Source organism: Malaya genurostris, chromosome 3 (assembly GCF_030247185.1).
Source record: "Malaya genurostris strain Urasoe2022 chromosome 3, Malgen_1.1, whole genome shotgun sequence".
NCBI classification, from domain to species: domain Eukaryota; kingdom Metazoa; phylum Arthropoda; class Insecta; order Diptera; family Culicidae; genus Malaya; species Malaya genurostris.
In genome coordinates, this window is record NC_080572.1 from 116,111,027 (window position 1) to 116,135,836 (window position 24,810).

Here is a 24,810-nt window from a genome sequence, read left to right on the forward strand (position 1 = left end):
ATAGAAATAATCGACGGACATCAGCGAGCATGTCCATCCGGATATCATGCAGAGATGGTGATATGCGTTGACATTAAATTGTATGGCACTATATACCAAGTAGATGTGCATATCACTTGATAACAGCGCTAATGTGAACATACTATAAGGTTGTAAGGTTAAATGTTGACAACTGTTATCAATCAAGAACTACATGCAAATAAATCGAATTCAAATTCAGCGGTAGTCGAATTCGATAAGCTGTCAAAACTATTTGGAATCCTGACCGAGTTTCGGTATGCTTAAGTTTAAAAAATAGGAAAACCATGATTTTTAACATTTTATCATCTTCGTAAAACGCTCAAACTGTTTTCGCACTCAAAAACGCATAATCTCAAAAATGATAATCCGACCAACAATGATTGACCAAGAAATTCTCTCTTAACATCAGAATTTTCTTCATACAAAATCTTTAGACCAGAAGGTATAATCAATTTTGACCGATTTTCCATTGAATCTTCTTCATTCAATCCAACTTGACGTTCCATTAAGGAACGAATAACATTTTCAGAGGAGACCCGCTCATTACCAACATAAATTCCAAAGAGACGAGCAGAAATAAACTGTTTTAGGAAATAAATATTATTCTCGGTTAACTCGATATTATCTCTTGGACGATTACACAGCATTAACATAATCATCGCATTAAGTTGTGATTTCTGTACATTAATATTGGTTTTTAGAGCACTTCCTGTGGTCAGCGTTTGAGCTATTGCAGGATTTTCCACCACATAAACATCCGCCTCCGGAATCAGTTGATTCATTTGATTAACAGTTCGAATTAGGTCAGTAATATGCAGTTTTCGATCAGAAATGTCAAAACTATTCCAACCGATTAACGTAGTTGGTTGATCTTCGGTGATTTGGAATTTAGCCCAGGTTACGAAATCCAAACCAATATATAAAGAAACGCAGTTTTGAACTTTTGGAATTAGATTCGCCGAAAACACAGGGATAGTGCATTTCGCATCTTTTTTTATAACCCTTGAAGATACCGCATTGACGTCTTTTGGGCTTTCAACAATTGAATCATAAAATTTTCGCAGAACTGTAACTCCGAAGCCATCAAGCTGCAAAACCTGATCCAGTGAAATAAACATTCCAAATTTTCGACGCCATACTTCGATTCTTTTAAGACGACTTTTTGATATGTCATACCTAGAGTTGATATTACATCTTAAATAAAAATTATTACAAAATATTTTGCATTTTCTAACTTGTACAGGTGTTCAACATTCTGTTCATTTAAAGTGTTCAGAATTTTTCGAGTTTCTTCTTCCGTGTATGAACAAGGAAATCCAAGCTTGGTGGTACTCCTGACGTTGAAATTACGAACGGAAACCGGGAAAAATCGGTGAAATTTTATAGCGAACAGGCGCGCATACATCACGAATCGAGAGCTTTGAAACATTCTAAAAAACAATCATTTCAATTTCAATATGTTATAACTACTATTACGGGGCCGCTTCCAAATTTCAGAATAACAAATATTTTTGATAAAACAGATTGACAAATAATACACGTTTATTAAAACTTATATATTTGAACATGAAACAACTCAACTAATCAAAACAGAGATGCCAAGTCATTTTTTCAAAAATGAGTGATTGTGTCGAAAGTTAGTTTGTGCAAAATCTGTGTACACTTTCCTGCACGTCAGGTTCATTTCTGCAAGCAAAAAAAAATGTCGCGCCACAGATACGGAAAAACATTTGCACTAAAAATTTTAAGATTTTGGGGGGCTCATTGGCAGTCTGTGATCGATTTCAGAAATCTGTGCAGCATCCCGCTTGTGAGAAATTTTTTTTCTGTTCGACTTCATTTGATATTTGTCAATCTTGCAAAAATAAAAACGAGTCTTGAGACCAGGTAAATGAAATAAAAACGCTGAAATGACCGCATTCACCACTTGGTGGAGCGCGAGATTAATTGCATTGTTATCACTTCAACCAAAGTGTGCCATAAAATCTCAATATATACAAATGAGCTACCGAATCGAAAGGGTTCTCACGGTTTGACATTTGCATTATGAATGTATGATGGGAACTCAGCAGTGCAACCAATTTATCACCATTGGTGCCAGTTTCACGGAGGATCATCGATGTGCGCCAAAAAAAGATCGTGACTGTCATGTCTGGAAATTCGTTTGTGGTGCCATGCTCGCAAAAAAAGATGTTGCCAATGATTTGTTCGGGAAATGTGGGAGTTGGATATTATGTTAATATGATGTCTTTGCCTTCATTCAAATTTTCTAATGAAAAACCTAAAACCAATGGAACTAAACATGATGAACCGATTCAAAACGGTTTTTCCAGGATTTCCACATTATCAAATCCGAATGGATTCCGAATCAATTTCGAATCGGCGAGAAATTTTCATTCGGAATTCCATGTGGAAATCATGTGGAATTCCGGATCAATTCCAACTGACACCAAAGGAGACAACAATTTTTTTTCTATATAAAGGTAATATCTAATTTTCACACTATTTTTGAAGAGAAAAAACAACAAAATTTCCAGCAAACTGAACGAATATTTCGTGCAGTATGTCGTTCAACAAGCGCTCAATGACCAACATGCCTTGTTTATTTCTCTCTTCCTTCTTTTATCTTTTTGTTTTTTTATTCGACTTTATTTGATATTCGTCAATCCCGCACGTACATACAAAAACGAATCTTGATACGAGGTAAATGAGACTGAAATATGGGTATGTTTGATAGTGAGAAAGCAATGTTCTTGGCAAGAAACTTTTTCCATGATTAGTATATATGAAGGGCAATAATTTATTGCCTTTCATATGTACTTTTTATTGGAAAAATAAGACCAAGACGCTAAAAATGTAGAACCAATTCAAAACGGTTGTATGGCGAGAATCCGACGGAAACAGAACCGAAAATAACCGCTAGGCGAAATTCTTCGTCAGAAACGGTTGTTGCATTGTTGCCAGACTATTGCTGGAATTCTGGCAGAATTCCAGCAAAAATGGCTGGCAGACAAAGCCAGCCGTCTGGGGGGATTCTGCCCGTCGCGTACAAGTGGGTAATATTACAATGCAACAACCCACATTATCGAAATGACGGAATGCGTAATGAATTCTTACTCGACTGCATGATTTTTCAGTGCTCGATCGGTTCAGTGCTAGAATTTTCGCCTGAGTTGGCAGCTCGATCAACCTGATTGACAGTGACATTATAAATGTCATTGAATATTCGCTCATTTTATGAATGTGTTAGTGTGAAATTTAAGCGACTTAAGCCATTTCACTACACTCCAGCTAGAGGAATGGATGATGCTGACTAAGGTAGGCCGTTTTGTTAATTTCCAGCGAATTTCAATAGTTTATATTGGGATTCTAAGAAGAACTGGTTATTTACTAGTTCTGTATATCCGAAAAACATGAAGTTTTAAATTTGTATATTCAGTTATATAATGTTTTCGTTTAAAAATAAACTGAAAATCAGCACGAAAACGTGCAAAATCAGGAAAGAAGAAGAAGAAGACGAATTGACAATTCAGTCCGCATCTTCTCACTCAATTCCGAATGATTTCCGAATCAACCGGTTGTAGGCGAACCGGTTCATTCGGAATCGGTTGTTGCACTGGAGTTGGAATTGATTCGGAATTCATTATGATTTCCACATGAAATTCCGAATGAAAATTTCTCGCCGATTCGGAATTGATTCGGAATCCATTCGGATCTGATAATGTGGGAACCTTTCCGGCAGAGAATTTCGCCTAGCGGTTATTAACGGTTCTTTTCTGTCGGATTCTTGTCATACAAGATTGACAGAACCGTTTTGAATCGGTTCTAAATTTTTAGGGTCAGTAATAGCCGTTCAACCGAGAAGGTTGTGTATAGAAGCGTACAGTTTAATAACGCTGGTTGGTTTACACGCGTTAAATACGACAACGGTTGAACTACAGGTAGAGACCTGTTGGCAGCAGCCGTTAAAACGTATAGTCGTGCTGCATAAGAGAGCCCTAGTGCTGGGCCAAGCTGGTGAAGGAAACAACAAAGGGCGTTTCCCAAACTCTACCCAGGCCGCAATATACAGCCACAAGTGCTGAGCAGGAGAGTGCAAAGGCACATCGAAGAGGAAGAGTGCAAAGGCACATAGAAGCAGGAGAGTGCAAAGGCACACCGGTGCGAAGGCACTTCGGTGCAGAAGCATATCGGTGCGGAGCACTAGGAAGAAGGAGACAAGACAACTCGGTCTTTCCACTGCCATACAACACGCAGGTATACACCGGTGACCTGCGCTGGTTACAGCTGGCGAAGACGAAAGCAAATCGGAATTCGAGTGGTGCTGGATGTCAGGTAGCAGTAGCATCACATCCAACAATCAGCATCCAACAAGAACATCTAGAGCAACGAGGATCTACACGGCAGTGCAACGGAGATAGACAACAATTTCAAGGTAGAAGTTTTTTCTTTTCCTTTTGATTGAGTACTGTGTAGTGTTGGTTTCAAATTTTATTTTGAAGTTTAGTTAAAAATTTTAATGTAATGGATGAATCCATGGACGTAAATCCTAGCATGAATCCGATACCCCCACGAACGAAAAAATATCAGGAGAGCTCTTCTGGGCCTTGGATAGTCTTTTTTAGACGTATATCAAAGCCATTAAACATTTTTCAAATTAATAAAGGTTTGACATCACGATACTCTTCAATCAAAGAGATCATAAAAGTAAATAACGATAAAATTCGTGTTGTGGTAAATAATTTGAAACACGCGAATGATATTGTCTCTTCGGAACATTTCAATAAAGAGTATAAAGTTTACATACCCTCCAAAGATGTCGAAATTGACGGTGTTGTTACCGAAGCGAGTCTTTCGGTAGATGATTTACTCAAGCATGGTGTTGGTCGTTTCAAGAACTCTATGCTTGAGGGTGTGAAAATACTGGAGTGCAAACAACTGTACTCAGTAGTTCATGAAGAGGAAAAAAAAGTTTATCGCCCATCAGACTCGTTTCGAGTGACATTTGCCGGGTCTGCGTTGCCGTCCCATGTCTATGTCGATAAAATTCGCCTCCCTGTTCGGCTTTTTGTTCCAAATGTAATGAATTGTACGAACTGCAAAAAATTCGGCCACACAGCTACTTACTGTAGTAATAAACCAAAATGTATTAAGTGTGAAGGGCCTCATAAAGATAATGATTGCAACAAGGAAATTGAAAAATGTATTTATTGTGGGAATAGTCCTCATGATGATATTTCAGTATGCACTGCATTTAAAGTGCACAAAGACAAAATTAAGCTCTCTTTAAAAGCACGGTTTAAGCGCACATATGCAGAAATGCTTAAAACGGTCATTGATGTCCCCCCTTTGGAAACCGAAAACGGGTTTTCAAATCTAGAGGAACCAGAGGACTCTGACTCTGACGAAAATAGTGAAGGTAATTCGTTTATCACTACCCAAGGGTCAGTTAAGAGAAAGAAGTCTTCCTCCAAATTACCAAAAAAGACACCTAAAATTTCATCTTCAAAAAAAGATCCCCGTGTTAAACAAAAAAAGTCAAAACCAAAGACTGTGCCTCCTGGTTTGTCAAATTCACAAACCAATCCAGGATCTAGTACAGAAAAAGATAATAAACCAGTGGGCTCCATTTCACAGCCACCAACAGGATTACTGAAGTTTTCGGAAATTGTTGAATGGATTTTCTCAGCATTCAATATATCTGAACCCTTAAAGACCCTCATAATGGCATTCCTTCCAATAGCTAGAACCTTTTTGAAGCAGTTATCAGCTCAATGGCCAATTGTCTCAGGTTTTGTATCTTTTGATGGATAATTTATCACCCGTCGCAAATGATACAATCACTGTCCTGCAGTGGAATTGTCGAAGCATCATGCCAAAACTTGATTCATTTAAAATATTATTGCATAGTCAAAAATGTGATGTACTTGCTTTATGCGAAACATGGCTTACTTCAAACATAGCTTTAAATTTTAATGATTTTAACATTATACGTCTCGATAGAGACTCTCCGTATGGTGGAGTGCTTTTGGGAATTAAGAAATGCTATTCCTTTTATAGATTAAACATCCCTTCAACTTCTAGTATAGAAGTTGTTGCTTGCCAAATAAACATTAAAGGCAAAGATATTTGCATAGCTTCGGTTTATATTCCTCCAAAAGCACAAGTTGGACAGCAACAGCTTAATGAAATGGTTGAAGCCCTTCCTGCACCACGATTGATTCTGGGGGATTTAAATTCGCACGGTATTATGTGGGGTTCCGTTTACAATGATAGCAGATCATCTTTAATACAAAACATTTGTGACAATTTTAGCATGACGGTATTAAATATGGGTAGCATGACACGGATCCCAAGACCTCCGGCACGCCCAAGTGCATTAGATCTATCTCTTTGCTCAACATCAATTCGACTAGATTGCACCTGGAAAATACTGCCTGATTTACACGGTAGCGATCATTTACCAATCATCATCTCAATTAGCAGTAGCAATTGCATTGCTACTTCCGCTAGTATTCCATATGATTTGACAAAAAATATCGACTGGATTAAATACCAAAGTAGTATCTCTAGTATTTTGAATTCAATGGAAGAGCTCCCTCCACTTGAAGAATATGACTTCCTCATTTGTTCGATTCTGGAGGCAGCAGAACAATCCCAAACTAAACGCTTTCCTGGGCCAACGACTAACAGAAGGCCTCCCAACCCCTGGTAGGAAAAAGAGTGCTCAGAGGCTAAACTCGCAAAACAAAATGCTTGCAAGACGTTTCTAAAACGGGGAGGAGGAACTCCTCAGAATTTTGAAAAACTTATGGTTTTAGAAACCAAGTACAAGAGCATACTTCGAGCCAAAAAATCTAGCTATTGGAGACATTTTGTCGAAGGTTTGTCAAGAGATACCTCAATGAGCACTCTTTGGAACACGGCCAGACGAATGAGGAATCGTAACGTGGGCAATGAGAGTGATGAATACTCGAACCGATGGATATTTGACTTTGCTAGGAAAGTTTGCCCAGATTCTGTTCCTACGCAGAGCATTATACGGGAATCTCCTCCAAATAATGGTTTTATTAATAACCCATTTTCAATGATGGAATTTTCTATAGCACTCTTGTCTTGTAACAATAACGCTCCAGGGTTGGACAGAATTAAATTCAACTTGGTGAAGAATCTGCCCAACCTCGCAAAAAGACGTTTGTTGGAATTGTTCAACAAGTTTCTTGAGCAAAATATTGTTCCACCTGACTGGAGACAAGTGAAAGTTATCGCCATTCAAAAACCGGGGAAACCAGCTTCCAATCACAACTCATATAGACCCATTGCGATGTTGTCCTGCATCAGAAAATTGTTCGAAAAAAGTATTCTACGACGTCTCGACACTTGGGTCGAGACGAACGGTTTGTTGTCAGATACTCAGTTTGGCTTCCGTAGAAATAAAGGGACGAATGATTGCCTTGCATTACTTTCGTCTGACATCCAAATTGCCTTCGCTCAAAAGCAACAAATGGCATCTGTATTTTTAGACATTAAAGGAGCATTTGATTCAGTTTCCATCGATGTTCTTTCAGACAAGCTTCACCAAAATGGACTCCCAGCGGTTATAAATCATTATTTGCACAACCTTTTGTCAGAGAAACACATGCATTTTTCACATGGCGATTTGGCAACACTCAGAAATAGTTACATGGGTCTCCCGCAAGGCTCATGCCTCAGTCCGCTCCTCTATAATTTTTACGTAAATGACATTGACAGCTGTCTAGTAACCCCATGTACACTAAGACAATTGGCAGATGATGGCGTGGTTTCAGTTACTGGACCCAAAGCTATTGATCTGCATAAACCATTGCAAGATACCTTAGATAACTTGTCCGATTGGGCTGTTCATCTTGGTATCGAATTCTCTGCGGAGAAAACAGAGCTGGTCGTCTTTTCAAGAAAGCATGATCCCGCGCAGCTTCAGCTTCATATGATGGGAAGAATGATCCAACAGGTTTTGACTTTCAAATACCTTGGGGTGTGGTTTGATTCCAAATGCACGTGGGGAGGACACATTAGGTTTCTGATAACAAAATGCCAACAAAGAGTAAATTTTCTTCGAACAATAACAGGATCTTGGTGGGGTGCTCATCCGGAAGATCTAATAAAATTGTATCAGACAACGATACTTTCAGTGATGGAATATGGATGCGTTTGCTTTCGTTCCGCTGCAAACTCTCATATTATCAAACTGGAGCGAATTCAGTATCGTTGTTTGCGAATTGCTTTAGGGTGCATGCATTCGACACATACAATGAGTCTTGAAGTTCTGGCGGGAGTTCTTCCATTAAAAGATCGATTTTGGGAGCTTTCATCACGCCTGCTAATAAGATGTGAGGTGCTGAATCCCATGGTAATTAATAATTTCGAACGACTAGTCGAGCTTCGATCTCAAACAAAATTCATGACAGTATATTTTAACCATATGTCACAGGAAATCAACCCTTCAAGATATATTCCTATCCGTGTCAGCCTCCTAAATGTCCCTGACTCAACTTTATTTTTCGATACATCCATGCAGCGCGAAGTGCGTGGAATCCCGGATCATCTACGTTCGACGGAAATCCCAAAAATATTTTCAAGTAAGTTCAGGCATATTGACTCTGAGAAAATGTTTTACACGGACGGATCGCGAATTGAAGAAGCGACAGGGTTTGGTATGTTCAACAATAATGTTTCGGCCTCATTTAGGCTTCAAGAATCTGCATCTGTTTATATAGCAGAGCTAGCAGCAGTTCATTATAGTTTGAGTGTAATCGTCACATTAATTCCAAACCATTATTTCCTCTTCACAGATAGTCTGAGTGCAATTGAAGCCATTCGCTCAAACATGACTGGCAAGACTGAACCGTTTTTCCTGGGCAAAATAAAACAGTGCCTGAACGACATATTGAACAATAATTATCTAATCACTATAGTCTGGGTCCCGGCTCATTGCTCCATTCCTGGCAATGAAAGAGCCGATATTTTAGCCAAACGTGGTGCTATTGAGGGTGAAATTTATGAGAGACCAATTGCTTTCAACGAATTCTATAGCTCGTCTCGCCAAAGAACACTTGCCAGCTGGCAAGCTTCTTGGGATAAAGATGATCTGGGTCGGTGGATGCACTCAATTATTCCGAAAATATCGACAAAGGCATGGTTCAGGGGACTGGATGTGAGTAGAGATTTCATTCGTGTGATGTCCAGACTCATGTCCAATCACTACACGTTAGATGCACATCTCCTTCGAATTGGGCTCTCCGAGACTAATCATTGTGCTTGTGGCGAAGGTTATCGAGATATTGATCATGTCGTTTGGACATGCGTGGAGTATCGTGATGTCAGATCTCAACTAATAAATTCTTTGCGTACCCAAGGTAGACTATCCAATATCCCAGTTCGAGACATTCTTGCTTGTCGTGACCTTTCATACATGAAACTTATTTATCATTTCATAAAGAAAACTGGAGTTTCAATTTAATAAAGGCCCCTTTCAAGACTTAGTTCTGATCCCAGCTGCGTCCATGAGTTCAACCAATAGCTAAATTAGAATAAAAATAATGTAATGATACAAACAAACTCGAAACAGTTTATGAAATTATTAACAAAATGTCTGAAAATAACAGCTTATTTTATAATTTATAGAAGTTAATCGTTTGGTTCAAATAATATTTCCGAGTAGATTTCATAATTAATGACGAGTTACCTAAGATGATATTTAAGTAATAAGAGAATATGTTTTAATAAATGCAAAACGTTGTGACTATGTTAGAATTAAAATTTGATAAGAATATTATGTAAAAGTGATGCAACGGCGAAGAAAAACTTATGTAAACTGCCTTAAGAAATAAACGTATTTATGAAAAAAAAAAATTTTAGGGTCTTGGTTTATTTTTTCAATAAAAGATACATATGAAAGGCAATAAGTTATTGCCCTTCATATATACTAATCATAGAAAATGTTATTGCCAATAACATTGCGTTCTCACTACCAAACATACCCATATTTTAATCTCATTTACCTCGTCTCAAGATTCGTTTTTTTGTACGTACATACGGGATTGACGAATATCAAATGAAGTCGAATTAAAAAAAGAAAGAGGACGGAAATAAACAAGACACGTACGGTGAGATAATGACGCATTCTCGCCTGGACAATATTGACAGCAGCCGGAATGCAGCCAGCCTTCTGACGGTTGCCAGAATTCCTCACAAGCGGATACGGCTTGTCATAAGCGGCCCTTACACGGGAATTATTTTTGTCATTTTGAATGATGACTAAGTAATGATGTATTTCAAATTTGATAAGCGGCCCTTACACGAGTCATTGAAAATGTCATTACTAAAAAATAATATCATTTTAATGAACATGTAATGGTCAGTAATAACGAGATTTCTATAGCGGCCCTTACACGAGTATTAAAAATGTCATTTTAAATGATGACTAAGTAATGATGTATTTCAAATTTGTTAGAAATCTCGTCATTACTGCACCATTACACGTTCATTAATAATTCAGTAATGACATTTTTAATGACTCGTGCAAGGGCCGCTTATCAAATTTGAAATACATCATTACTTAGTCATCATTAAAAATGACAAAAATAATGCTCATGTAAGGGCCGCTATAGAAAACTCGTCATTACTGCACCATACACGTTCATTAAAATGATATTATTTTTTAGTAATGACATTTTAATGACTCGTGTAAGGGCCGCTATACACTGAAAATAATTTGCATGCTAGCATCATGCGCAAAGCAATACTCGTAGAACACATGAAATTCATGAAAACATGCGCTGAACTCATAAAATGAGGATAAAACCTGTTGATATTTAGTGGAAATCATGTTACATTTATCTGAAATGCACTTGAAAAAGATATATATATATATATATATATATATATATATATATATATATATATATATATATATATATATATATATATATATATATATATATATATATATATATATATATATATATATATATATATATATATATATATATATATATATATTTTCCATATAGATTTCAATTGAAACACAGTTGACCGAATCAAATGTTTTGCACATACATTTTGCTGCACTCATTTTCACTTGAAAATGAAGTGTTTAACACGTGTAGTTCGATAGCAAAACACATCAGAGCTAAGTGAAAAATAATCTCATCTTGCATCTTACTGAATTTGCACATGAAATCCTTAAACAAATCGCTTTGGTTATGTATTGAAATGGAAAAGCGCATTAAATTAAAGCTTTGTTTACATATGAATCGATCGTACAAATTTTTAGCAGTGTACTTGATATTAGAGTGCCTATCACCATAAATATAATAAACCAAGATTTCCCAGTGTAATAGTAATGTAGATGAGCAACGCGTGACACCAAAAGCACCGTCTGGTGTAAAATGGGTGCGTAAATGCTCCTAACATGCATGTACAAAGTTGCCTGCGCATTTAACACAATCACAGTAGCGAATGGAAAAAAGTACAACCGTTTCTCACTAGAACCACTGTTAGTATCTCCGTACAATGGGAAATCTACACTCAGAAAAATATTACAGTAACCGCAACCTGTTCCTCATGGTCATTTCAACTATGCACTCAAATAATAGTAACGACCATGATATCAGATTATTCACCATCCGTATTGTAATAAGCACTAGGACAAAAACTCTACTACTTGACTATACTATTTGTCTTTATGACTTTTCTGGCGTGGTAATTCTGACAATCATTAAAATAAGAACGAAAAAGTCCCAATGACAATTACAAGTAAGGTGAAATTGAACTTTCGGTCACCATAGTGTTGAGAAGTGATATAGTTATGACTACCATGTGAATAAGTTCTTCTTCAGAATATAATAATGTTACCATGAATAAACATATAGTTGGATAGAGATTGTCAAGTTTGAAAACACTATACATATTGTTCATATCAACATAATTTATGTGTTTTTCAACCGACTATGTATTTTCTTAGTGCGATTATACAAATTGTCAATCAACGCGTCTGCTTTTTTCAGTGTCACATAAAGCTTCATTACAGTGGCAGATTTCATATTCCAACCAGAGATGCCAGATATTTTCATAGAAAATCTGTATTCTTCGTATAAAAGATCAGTATTAATCTGTATTCAGTTAAAAAAATGAAATTCTTACAACAAAATGGCGATAAAAGATGTTATTCCATTAGATTGTGGTTGTAGGTTGGTAGATTCAATCAGTCAATTCAACGACGAAGTTTCATAGTTTTTTTATCCACAATTGAATTGCAATTCCATATATTTATCTAGTTTGAAATTGATGACTTTATAATTTGACATGGAATTTCAACGCCCAATATGCAACGTCAAGTCGGTTCATACAACTCTCAGTTTGACAGTAAAGTTTCATGATGCCATTACTTCCTTAAATAAAGTACTGTCTCTGAGCGTATCTAAAAAATCAACTTTTCTGTTAGTTTTTCATTCATTTGGCTTCTCCAATATATGTTTTCACTCATTCATTGAAAAAAATTGAATATCAGTTCAAATTGGTTTCAAATTATTTTATAAATGGATTTCACAGATTTTCATATTAATTTGTAATTTGTCCGTTGATTGATAGACTTTTATATCGTCACTGGAATCAAATACTAAAAGATAGCTAAGACAGAAAAGTTAAATTTGTTCTTTCTTACTTTTTGTGACATCTGTATAAATCTGTATAAAATTTAGAAAATCTGTATAAAATCTGTACTCTGTATTAAATCTGTATGCGTATGTAAAAATCTGTATAATATAGATAAATCTGTATAATACAGATAAATCTGTATAAATGGCATCTCTGATTCCAACGATGAAATTGCGTTATTTTGAATTAGTATTCAATTTTGTAATAGTGCGTAGTTGTACTTCAGTATTGGTAGTACAGGTGAGCAAATTTCATGAGAAATAATGATAAAGGAAAAAATGTTACAGATTGTTTCAAAACACCCCACATTATCGAAATGACGGAATGAGCAATGAAATCTTACTCGACTGCATGATTTTTTAGTGCTCGATCGGTTCAGTGCTAGAATTTTCGCCTGAGTTGACTGCTCGATCAACCTGATTGACAGTGACATTTTAAATGTCATTGAATATTCGCTCATTTTATGAATGTGTTAGTGTGAAATTTATGCGACTTAAGCCATTTCACTACACTTCAGCTAGAGGAATGGATGATGCTGACTAAGGTAGGCCGTTTTGTTAATTTCCAGCGAATTTCAATAGTTTATGTTGGGATTCTAAGAAGAACTGGTTATTTACTAGTTCTGTATATCCGAAAAACATTTAAACTTGTATATTCAGTTATATAATGTTTTCGTTGAAAAATAAACTGAAAATCAGCACGAAAACGTGCAAAATCAGGAAAGAAGAAGAAGAAGACGAATTGACAATTCAGTCCGCATCTTCTCATTCAATTCCGAATCAACCGGCTGTAGGCGAACCGGTTCATTCGGAATCGGTTGTTGCACTGGAGTTGGAATTGATTCGGAATCCATTATGATTTCCACATGAAATTCCGAATGAAAATTTCTCGCCGATTCGGAATTGATTCGGAATCCATTTGGAATTCATTCGGGTATGATAATGTGGGACGGAGAGCTCGACCAAAGACAAATAATAAGACATGAGACTGCCGAAGAAAAACTGAAATAATTTCGATTCATTGTAGAGTTCTTTCGGTACCTTATAAAATGACTGCACTCACCACTTGGTGGCGCGCAAGAATGATTGCATTGACATCATTTCGATTGGGAGTATGCCGTGAGTGAAAATAAACAAATGTTATCGTTGTCGCTAATGGTAACAAATTGTTTGTTTTGAAAGATGGGGAAGCTTTGCGTGCTGAAAAACTGTCGAAGAAAATCTCCGACTGTTTCTTTGTTCCAATTCCCAAAGGAAACCGAACGGTAATATACTTTATTTTTTTTATATTCTTGTATTCTTTAGTATTTGAATAATATTTAAAATGCGCTTTTTCCTAGTCTTGAAGAATGGATTCGATTTTGTGGATTCGACGAAGCGGAAGGAAAAAACTCAAACATGAAGCATCGGCGGATATGTTCGAGGCATTTCATGCCTTCATTTTTCAATGATCAATCGAATACTGCAAAAGGGTAATAGTATTATTATTATTTGAATTAATTATTAATGTATTCAATCCAATGTAGCTTGAAACCAGACGCTATCCCTACCGAGTTTGGATCTAACAAGGTGACTGGTATGTAACGATTTAGTTCAAGTTTCAAAACAATTTTACTGAGTCCGTCAAAGCATTACATACCATTTATTTTTTAATTCGATTCTGGAATATGATTAATCAGTCGCATTTTTCAGACTTCCAAACAGGTATGATTCGGCATGAACTTTCTAAATTATAGTTTTTATTTGAGTTACCATCCGTCTGAAATAATGGAGGATTCATAAACACATTGTGCCTTGGAGATTAGGATACTATAAAGACAAAAATTAACAAACAACCTCGCGTCTTCACTGAAGTTTTCTTAGAAGGAAACGCAGAGTATTTAATACTAGTGGTTTATGCATCTCTTGTGCTTGCCTTGGAGATTGAAACAACGAAAAAGAATCATGCAATCATGCATCGTACATATACGTACGTACTCCGACCAGAATTTAAAGAGAATCAAAGCGGGTCGAACAAAATTAGTTTATGAACATGTGTACCGAAGGACGAAAAAATGCAGTCATGTTGCAATACTCTCTTTGGGGAAATATTTTTCATGTCTACCCGTCAATAGCCATTCTGTAACGTGAGTAATGTTAACGAATGTTAACAACGGATTGATTTTAGTCCAAATACATCACATAATCTTCTACACTTATGACATTAATCTATCACCCGCTGGTTGAGCGATCTTTCGAACAAGGCTCTAGTTAGAAATGTTAGATTTCTATCTGGTTTCATATTATTTCTTAGAACTGTTAGTAGCTACTAGTCTTCATTAGTAAAGCCTGTTCTTTTTAAAATCGATCCAAAATTCTCGCTGTTCTGCTGAAAGCCGAATTTATATTATAGTCTCGCCTGGATCAACGAAACCTTCACATTATCCCGCAAAAAGTTGAAGTTAGAAACTGTCATAATTTTCCCGTCGATTTTCACGAGGCTTCCTACACCACCTCATGAAAAACTGCACCAGACCATATAATTTCCTCCCTCATATTTCAATGTGCGTCTTCAATGGCTTAAGCCGTTTGAGTTTAATTGTCTTGTTGAGCAATTTCAGGCCACTTGGCTATTCATAGCATGGGATACAGAACGTCGACGAACAGTTTATTTGGATTTCGCTTGGCTTCTAATTTTTCTTGATTTTGCGCTAGATATCTGAGAATACTTTATTCTGCAAAAGAACTATATTTTTAATGTTTTTCAGAGCTTTCACTAAATATAGCAAAAATGTGAGATACAGTGTTGACTACAATGTATTGGTTGATTTATTTGATTTGAATACAATAAATGTAAAATGAAAAAAAAATGTGTGTAAATAACATCAGGAATGAATTTCTTTCATTATTATTAATTACTTCAATACCCAAGACCTGAACTTAAGTTGTAGATGGAAACGCATCGTATTTAGTTTTGAAGGCGAGTATGTATGATGATGTGTATGATTTCCTAATTAAATACCATGCGTCTTCATCTTATGATAATTTGATGGAGACGCATGGTTTTTCGATTGATTTAATATTTTGAAAGTCTGATATAATACTGATCCACTTTTTTTTAAATGTGAGAATAATACAGCGTAATGTACTCATAAATGATTTATTATTAATGTACAATCTAGAGTCACAGACTAACAGACATGACAGTATGAGTAAATTCTTATAAAAATAATTTTTCGTGATGCACTAGTTCCACCTATATTGTACTGCGCGAACTATTTACTATCGGTACACCCCTTGTGTTACGTAAAAGTTTTTTTACTAGTTGGTTTCCCCTCGTTTGTCAGCACCGATCAGCTGCTTGCAGGGATGCCTGATTTCATCAAAATTTTTGAAAATGAATCGTCACAATAAATTATTGGATTACGTTGATAATATATTTAACTTTTTCGCGATGTTGGAAGGTAACCATTTATTTGACTCAACGTTGTTCATCTAGACTATTTTTTATTGTGTTGGTAGTTTTCACCCGAAATTTAGTGGCGGCAGACCAGAAGCAAGTGAATATGTATTAAATCTGTATCCTGCATGAAATTCGCATGGACGTATACAAATCAATACATTACAGGTAATTCTGCATGAATGGCAACTCTGTTGGTAAATGAAAAAAATAAACACAGTCTAGATGACAGACAGGATGTTTTTGATAGGTTAACGTGGCGCCATCATGACACATGTGAGTACTGTCCCAAATAAAGGAATATTCGAAATGACCGTTAAAATGATTGAAGAATCTAATTTGAGTGTCCTGTCTGTTAGTCTGTGCTAGAGTGGTACCAAAATTGTAAGTACGAATAAAAACAACTCGAAAAGTTTGAACATTTTTATAGTTTATATTAATTTAATTTATGTTTGGGACAGCTTTTATATGCAAACCCAGCTACACCCTTTGTTGGATTGTGATTGGACGAGTGTTATGTTAATAATAGCACATTTTGATTGGAATTTAAGATTTGCGTCTGTGCAATCAGTGAAACGTTCCAATCACGTTTGAATGCAATCAGTAAAATTTTCCAATCACGTTTGAATCTATTTTCTGCTATTTACTTCAAAACATGAACTTTTACAGATTCAGATACGACGAACTTTTCGCTGCATCACTTATATGAAGAAGAAAAAATTAAAGTTTCTAGACTTCAAACAGCATTGAGATGCGAAAAGAAACAGCTTAGAAGCCTTCGCCTTTTGTGTAAGAGACGAAAAAATTCGCTGGTTTCTAAAAATCATAAAATTCATGAGCTACGGACACAATTGAAGGCGAAACAGAAGTTTACGAAATATGAAATGAATGTGTTGAGATATGTACAACAAAATCCTATTTTATTGGAATCAATCGAAAACTCAATGAAGAACAAATATGCTAGGCGTTACCATCATATCAAACCCCTAGCAACACGACAAAAGATAAGATCTGCAACAGGATATAAATCATTACGGCTGGCGGAAGTCATTTGTCTACCAAATCCTCGAACAGTGTCAAGGTGGCAACAGAATATTGGGCTAACACCAGGATTTAATGAACAAATTTTAAGACGAATGGCTGTGTCTGCGAAATCTATGAGTACGGTTGACAGAATAGTTTCTATTCTATTCGATGGTATGTCAGTAAAACCTACTCTAGAATATCATGCAAAGACAGATCGATTCCATGGTCTGCCTGATGACGGAGAGGTAAAAACATTCGAAAACAACAACATCTTTAATTTGGCAAATGAAGCCATCACTATTATGGCTAGAGGGGTATGCTCAAAATACAAGCAGGTGAGTTTGTTAATAACTCCGAAAATATAATTCAAAGTTTTTTTTTAAAATATTCCAGGTTTTTGGTTATTTTCTAGCTAATTCAACACTTGGCAGTAGTTGTCAAGCTAGAGTAATCGTTGAAGCTGTAAAACATCTATCAACTGCAGGTTTCATTCCAATCACAGTTATAATGGACCAACACGCAACCAATATTCAAACGGCAGAGGTGTTAGGGGTGAATACAAAAAACCCAATGTTTTTTGTTGATGGAAATCCAGTAGTGCTATTTTCCGACAGTCCGCATTTGATTAAATCAATGCGAAATAATCTATTCTCCAAAAACGTTCTTTATAAGAATAAGATTGCTTTTTTCCGATATATACGCGAACTATTCTCTCTAGATGTACAAAACGTACCTCGGTTGGTTCCAAAGTTAACTAGAAAAGCTGTTTTCTTGCCACCGTTTTCAAAAATGAGTGTAAAAAATGCTACTCGTACTTTGAGCAGAACAACCGCAAACGCTATAAAATTGCATGTACAGTTAGAGAATCTGAGAGCTGAAGCAAATGATACCGCCGAATTTATTGAAATTTTCGACAACTTGTTTGACGTATTCAATTCACGTAATGAATCAGATAAACTCAAGGCAAGTATTTGTAATTCTTCATGTTGTAAGCTGATCGCAATTACAGCAAGAAAATTGAATTAAGTTTTATAAACATCGTCGATAAAAATATATTACACAATGATTCCCCATAAAAATTTTTACACGCATAATCTCTAAAATAAATCTATAACGAATCTGTCTATCTGAATCAGTACATACACGAAGCACTTGATTTCCATGTTTTGATAATACCACAATGTTTGCAGCCGTTGAGAGCCTCAATTAAAGGAAATAGCAATCATTGGGAGTTCTTAAACAACATGGAGGACATTTTCAAGACCATGATGTTCGTTCCAGCGACTTGCTTTGATCCTTCTGTTGTAATATAGTGTGAACAATTTTTTGTTTGGCATTTATTCATTCGATATTTCAGGCAGTACAGGAAGCGAATGATTCGTTAACATCAATACAACGGCATCCTCCATGTTTGAGTGGATATGTACATAATATACAAGCGATCCGAGAGCTATGGACTATTCTGAATACCAAATATGGGGTACCCTTCATTCGAACCAATTTCATTTGTCAAGATGCGTTGGAAAATGAGTTTTCAAGTATTCGACGCAGTTGTGGGTTCAATGATACACCAAACTGCTACCAATTTGCAGCTGCTTTAAAATACAGTAGTGTTGCTAGATGTTTGGATGCTACTACAAATACGAACTGTGAATATGATGAGATTGTTACTTTAGTTGATAACGTAAAAGAGTCGGAACAAGATCCACTGGCAATCGATACGGAAAATTGTTCATTGCGTTATTTTCAATCAATAGATTTTGATAAAGTCCAATTTTCAAATATAGCCGAGATGAATGCTCTCGTATATGTTGTTGGATATGCAGTGACAAAACTAAAACATAGAAGGTGTCGTAAACGAATGGTTCTGAAACACGGAGTATTGCAGATCCTGCAAAATCGTTATTCGTTCTGTAGATTGAAACATCATCTTCATGCAAACGGATTCAAATATCCTAATAATGCAGCAATTGAGATCGGTACCCTTCTATTAATAGCTTTCAAAGAAAAATTCTACAATTTTTTTACCGAAAGTAGATCAGGAGTGAAGAACAGATTAACTGAATATGTTGATTACTGTGACTATGAGTTGTATATTTGCCCCACTTGTTTCGAAAGATTTACTGACTGCCTTATAAACACTCTAATTAAAGGACAACTTTTGAAAATAAAAAACAAAATCAACAAGAAAAATCGCAACACCAGTTTGAAAAAGAATGGAAAAGCCCGCAGGATGGGTATTGAAAGCAAGCAACAGGTTAATAAAACAGGCAAGATGGAAAAATATAGGCGAACAAATTATAAAATAAAACGAACCCGGCTAAATCAAGAATCTGATTCAGTCCAGCCAATTCAAAATACAGAAAAAAATGACGTTGTAATCCCAAGTAGTACAAAGGAACTTATTGGTGGTCCTAGCTCATCATGTGAAAATGCTCCAAAACTCGTTGAAAAGGATTATGAACAAATCGAGATGGAAAAATGTGTGACAATGCTGGAAAATTTTGTAGCTAAATTCCCACCGCGAAATACGATTCGGGTCGAGCAAAGGTGATTGGGTTATTCTTAAAAACAATTTCTTGAATATAATGAGGATTTTTTTCAGAGATTGTCTTCACTTATCTCTTGAATACATTTTAAGTACGTTCACTGATTTTGAGAATGAACTGCGGCACATTTTTATTAAGTACAAAAAATACGGTAGATACCTTTCCAAAATAATGGAATTAACGAGTTGGAATGAACTATCCAATATCTTAGACGAGAATCATAAGTTAAGAATGATTATTTATCTGGAACAAAAACTGCTTCCAGAACAAGAATTTGGAATGGTAGGTTAAGAACTTGTTTAAGATGGATTTGATAGCTAGATTTAAACAATTTTTTTCAGCATAGCGAATTTTTTAGCTCAGTTCTGATTTATGAATGGGGGTTGCGTGTTTTCATGAAAATACATAATTTTTCAAACCGACAAGATGCTCTAGAACACATCAGGTTGCAGGAAGATATGGTCATTTACGAACGTGACTAAGTGTAAGTCCAATGTATCGGGCCACGGTCCATTTGCCTTATCCTCAGAGGCGTAGGAGATGTTTCCCGCGGCTCTGCACATGACTAATAATATGGAAATATTTAAATCAATTTCATCAGTAGTAAGTTTTTTATTAATATTAATGTTAGTTTCTTTTGTTAATTAAAATATATATTACAGTTCGTCTTCATCGCTGCGGCTTCTAGTACGATCTAGCTCCGATGTTTTGTATATTGCCTCCAGTGGTCTTATTATTAATATTATTACCAATAAAAAAATACAAAATTGATGCGATGAACAAAATGTATTGGGTCTATTTCACACCATACCGAAATGATCAAATATGACCGATCTTGAACATGGCATATCTGTATACAAAAGCAGCATTTTTGATTTGTTGTTTAGAATAGTATGTTAATAATCGAAAGGGGTGAAATGTATTTATATCAGCTTTTGTTTTCTAACTCTTAGTTATTCGCAATCTCTTTCCAAAGATTCATATAAATATCTACAATGGTTATTATAGTTTATTCGATTGCCAAATTTCTCCGCAGAATACTTTTGTGAACATGGCTGCACTTCAATTAAATTGTTGCACTTTGTATGAAAATCTTCAGCTTGCGAAAAAACTAAGATTCAGTATAGTATGTAGTAGATGTTAAAAAACTGAATTTGAATCAACTTCCGTTTATCAAAATTTGCCGTATAGTATGTTATTTACTGTTGTCGCTCTCACATCATACATGTAATGTTCGAATGATCACTTGAAGAATACCTTCTTCATCAGGAAAAGCCTTGGTTTTCCTCGTTCAGTTGAGCTGCTCTCAGAAAGTTATCCGGATATCATGGCCTAGCTACTACCTGGTCGTAGTGGCAAATGCGTTGTATGAAAAAGATCGAAGTTTTTCTAAATGCAAAATGCCAAACGAAGAAGGAAAACTTGTCGTTAAACAGCCGAATTTGCTACTCCCATGCAGATTAACACAATTATCCAATTGAACAGCATAAATACAAACACTTTCATCATCGCCAGGTATTTGCTGACCTTATACATGCAATTTGAAATAGTGTTCAAATAGTTTGACATGTGAATTGTAAATATAGGAACTCAGCAGCGGTGCCAGTTTAACGTCATTGTTGCCAGTTTTACGGAGGACCGTGATGTGCATCAAAAAAAGATCACCAGTGTCTAGTCTATATATTTGTTTATGGCTCGACTCGGAGCATCGTAAACACTCGGCACATGAATATCTCTAGCGGATATGGAAGGTTTTTCGGAAATAATATCCGAAAAATTTGCAGAGTTTTCCGTTAAGCTTCTGTGTAAATACTTTTATTAGAAATTTGTATATAACGTTTTTTTCTACACCTTTATAGGAACAGTATTATTCCCAAAGAAATTTGTGGTAAAAAACCCGAACGATTTTATAACAGAAACATTACAATGTTAAAGAGAGCAACGAGTTGATAATTTTGAATGCCTACAAGCGTTAAAAAACAAGCTCTTACTATGAAATTTTTTTTTTAATTTTATAGATAATGTTTATATATAATGTTAAATGAGTGAAAAATGTATTTAAAAATAAAGCAGGTTTTAATGTATTCTTGTTATTTTTTATTCGAAATTTCAATTTATATAACTTTTGAACATTTTTGCATGTTCGAATGATCTTCACCATTGTCAAATAACCCAGATTTCCGTGTTTGGAAAAAACCAGAAGTGAAATGTCAAAAATACCATGGTACTAGTTAAAACAATAAGTACAATGTAAAAATAAGATGCTTTCACGGTTATGCTAAACATTCCAATTGTAGTAGTTATTTATACCATATACAGTTCAATATTACTTATATACTAAGAAATAATCATTTGGACTAAATTATGTCTGTTGATTCAAATAAATAATCAAATAATCAAATACTATTCTAGAGCCAAAACCATTCATAGTAAAAGTGAGCTTGCATATTGTTAACATCATCTGATTTTATTGTGTGCTGAAAACCACTATACTCGTATAGTTAAACTAACCTCCCATATGGTAGCTGTTACCATTTTATTTTTCTGAGTGTATGTTCATTTTATTTATGCTATCACCGTAAACAAAATAATAATTTGGAAACGATATGAATTTTTATGCTTTTAAATGAAACTATTATTCAGGGATTATTCAGTGCAAAACATTTATAGCTTATATTGACAATTTCTGATATAGAAAATATAATTCGACCCTTTGACATTTCGTCTGTCAGATTTAGTTACTCATACTCTTCCAAGAAATTTGAAACAATGTTAGATTCGTATTTCAAATTTTCGTCATTTTGAAGCAAATTCATCGAGCAATTTAAAATCTGCTTCAAATTTGTGCTCGGAAAAAAGAACTAGTTCTCAGCGTTTAGTTCCTTAGGAATTCTTTTTTAAGGTGATGTTGAAAGTAGAGTGACTATAATCAGAGTGGCGACAGCTGTTCGTTTGGAATGACAGCTCTCAGTTCCAAACGAGCAAACGAACTGTCAATTCAATGTAAAGCTAATGGAATGTTTTGAATTGTTGCCAAAATCACGGATGAGATGTCGTCACTCTGGTTATAGGCACTCTAGTTGAAAGATGAAAATTTATTTCCTGAATTCCGATTTTTTTTTTGTTAAGCAATTTTCTGGTAGCGTGTGCATTCCTCTTTGACGTTTCAGTTTTTGACAAATTCGACAAAAACACTCAATGCTCGCAGTCACAGGGATTTGTCTTTCACCAAATACTATTTATGCGCGTGTGTGCGTGACTCTCTATCTCACCCGCAAAACGTCCATTGTGTCAAAAGTGTAAAAAACGACGTCTTTTCAACTCATTGTAAAGAACTGACTGACAAAATGTAACTTTTTTCGGATGGAATCCACTTTTTAGTTCTTGTAATATCGGTATGTGCATTTTAAAAAGATAAATTAATTGTACGAAGTTACTTATTTTCTGGACAATAACCGCTCTGATGCTTGAAAGTGGTTTTTCAGGTGAAATTTTTCTTCTGCTAGATCGTCACCACAATTTCTAAAAAGAAGAAGAAAAGGTTCCCGTCACTAGCTAAACGATCAGACCGCTTCGACATACCCAAAAGTCAATTTTAAAAACAAAAAAATGGAATTATAGAGGCTAATCCAGAATAGAAACTTTAGTTACTATTTACCTATAAATGTATCCAAAAGGAATGTTTAAGAAATCATCGAATGTCAAAATACTTTAACTCAATATATAAAAATATGCATCAAGTCGTGTGGGTACAATTTCAATTATGATTAGTTTTCTTTTCTAGGATCGAAGAACCCATTCCGACTCTTATTATCTGGAACAGATTACCTACAACAGGAGCAGTGCATAAACTAATAAAAATAGAAACGAAAGTATTAGTGTACGGTTATTCATGCGCTTGAGCCCCAAAAGGCTTACCGGTGAATATCAAATAGTGAGTAGATTTCATTTGTATTCGACGATACATTGAACAACTACTCATAATACAGTTCTTGGAAGACTAGCGAAAGCATTCGTTCGGAAGTTGATTCCGGAAGATTGCAATCCGCAGTGCGAATGATTGTGTATCGAAAAAAATTAGTTTGTACGTGTTCCCAACGACATCGAGATCGTGTTTGGATACTAAGTTGCGGGAGCTCATCGCTCGAACAACATAAATCGCAGCAATAGAATGACCGAGAGTCAGGCCAGTGAACATCTCCGTAGTCGACAGTGGCAGAAGGCAAAAGGTAAGTGAGCGTGAGGCGATTTCTAAATTTTGTTTCATTATGCAAAATAATCCATAGAAAATTTGGCAAATCTAAGAATGAACAGTCGGTCGAGCAATTCGGGTATCATGAAAATCAACTTGGTGGTTTTGTAGTTGAGTAATGTAGTCGATTGTTTTTCGTAGTTTCAATATCAATTATGTTTGAATGAAGTCGTCGTATTGCTTCAACTGTCGTATCAGTCAACGCATATTTAATTATAATTATAATTATAATTTAAATTTATTAAAGGTATCAGAAATCTCGGTTCTTCCAACTAACTCAATGGGTCTATTGAAACCAACACGGTGGCAAGGATATGGGGCTCTAGCAATTTTGATCGTAACCAACATCTCGGGCATTCGGTGGGCGACCGAAGCGCTCAAAATATGATAAACAACAATCGAGTAAAATCTGATCTATGAAGGTAACAACGTTTTCAGACGAACATGAAGTATATCAAATATGGTTTGATTCAAACAATCTCATTTCTAAAATTCAGTGTGAGATCTTAAAAGATCATATAAAGAAACTTTTCAGCGATTTAAACGTGATTTTGGGAAGTTACTACCTTAATTTAAAATACACCCAAGCTCTCGATTCATTTCTAACTAAAATCAAAATAACCCAAACATACGAGTCCGAAAAGAATAGGCGTTCCAAACAATACAAAGACCCACTTCGCAAACTTGTAGAAGTTTTAGAATACTTCGTGGTCAATCGTTTTTCTCATAGCTTTACCAACTACAAATAATTATTTGTATTTGGCTTTACTAATGAACGAACAAAATTAAGGGATTAAATTATGCCATGCCTCCAAAAACAAAACTCAA

General features: G+C 35.5%; 2 protein-coding genes and 1 long non-coding RNA gene across 6 annotated transcripts in view; 2 read left to right on the top strand and 1 right to left on the bottom strand.

Annotated features, from left to right (window-relative positions):
- Positions 1-306: 306 nt before the first annotated feature.
- LOC131436781 (uncharacterized) lies at positions 307-1,550 on the bottom strand. Its single transcript, XM_058605689.1, has 2 exons — positions 1,257-1,550; positions 307-1,197 (listed from the first exon to the last, which is right to left on the bottom strand). The coding sequence occupies exons 1-2, from the start codon at positions 1,448-1,450 to the stop codon at positions 324-326; spliced, it is 1,068 nt and encodes a 355-aa protein (XP_058461672.1). The 5' UTR covers positions 1,451-1,550; the 3' UTR covers positions 307-323.
- Positions 1,551-19,282: 17,732 nt separating this feature from the next.
- LOC131437309 (uncharacterized) lies at positions 19,283-21,413 on the top strand. Its single transcript, XR_009230747.1, has 4 exons — positions 19,283-19,731; positions 19,787-20,012; positions 20,072-20,333; positions 20,393-21,413. It is a non-coding gene; the product is annotated as an uncharacterized LOC131437309 (long non-coding RNA).
- Positions 21,414-22,982: 1,569 nt separating this feature from the next.
- LOC131439541 (probable helicase with zinc finger domain) overlaps positions 22,983-24,810 on the top strand; it is a 51,026-nt gene continuing 49,198 nt past the window's right edge. For 2 of the 4 annotated variants that reach the window (XM_058610678.1, XM_058610679.1), the window contains exons 1-2: positions 22,983-23,125; positions 23,515-23,959. In XM_058610678.1, the coding sequence (XP_058466661.1) occupies positions 23,902-23,959 (58 nt within the window). In that variant the 5' untranslated portion in view covers positions 22,983-23,125; positions 23,515-23,901. Of the gene's footprint in view, positions 23,126-23,501; positions 23,960-24,810 lie in introns of all 4 variants that reach the window. The other 2 variants (XM_058610681.1, XM_058610680.1) reach the window with 2 other exon arrangements.

What these genes read in the sequence shown, in the direction of transcription:
- LOC131436781 (XM_058605689.1), bottom strand. Translation starts at nt 1,450, where the DNA reads ATGTTTCAAAGCTCTCGATTCGTGATGTATGCGCGCCTGTTCGCTATA. An exon ending in AATGTTGAACACCTGTACAA is followed by an intron (nt 1,198 to 1,256) that starts GTTAGAAAATGC and finishes TATCAACTCTAG; the next exon opens with GTATGACATATCAAAAAGTC.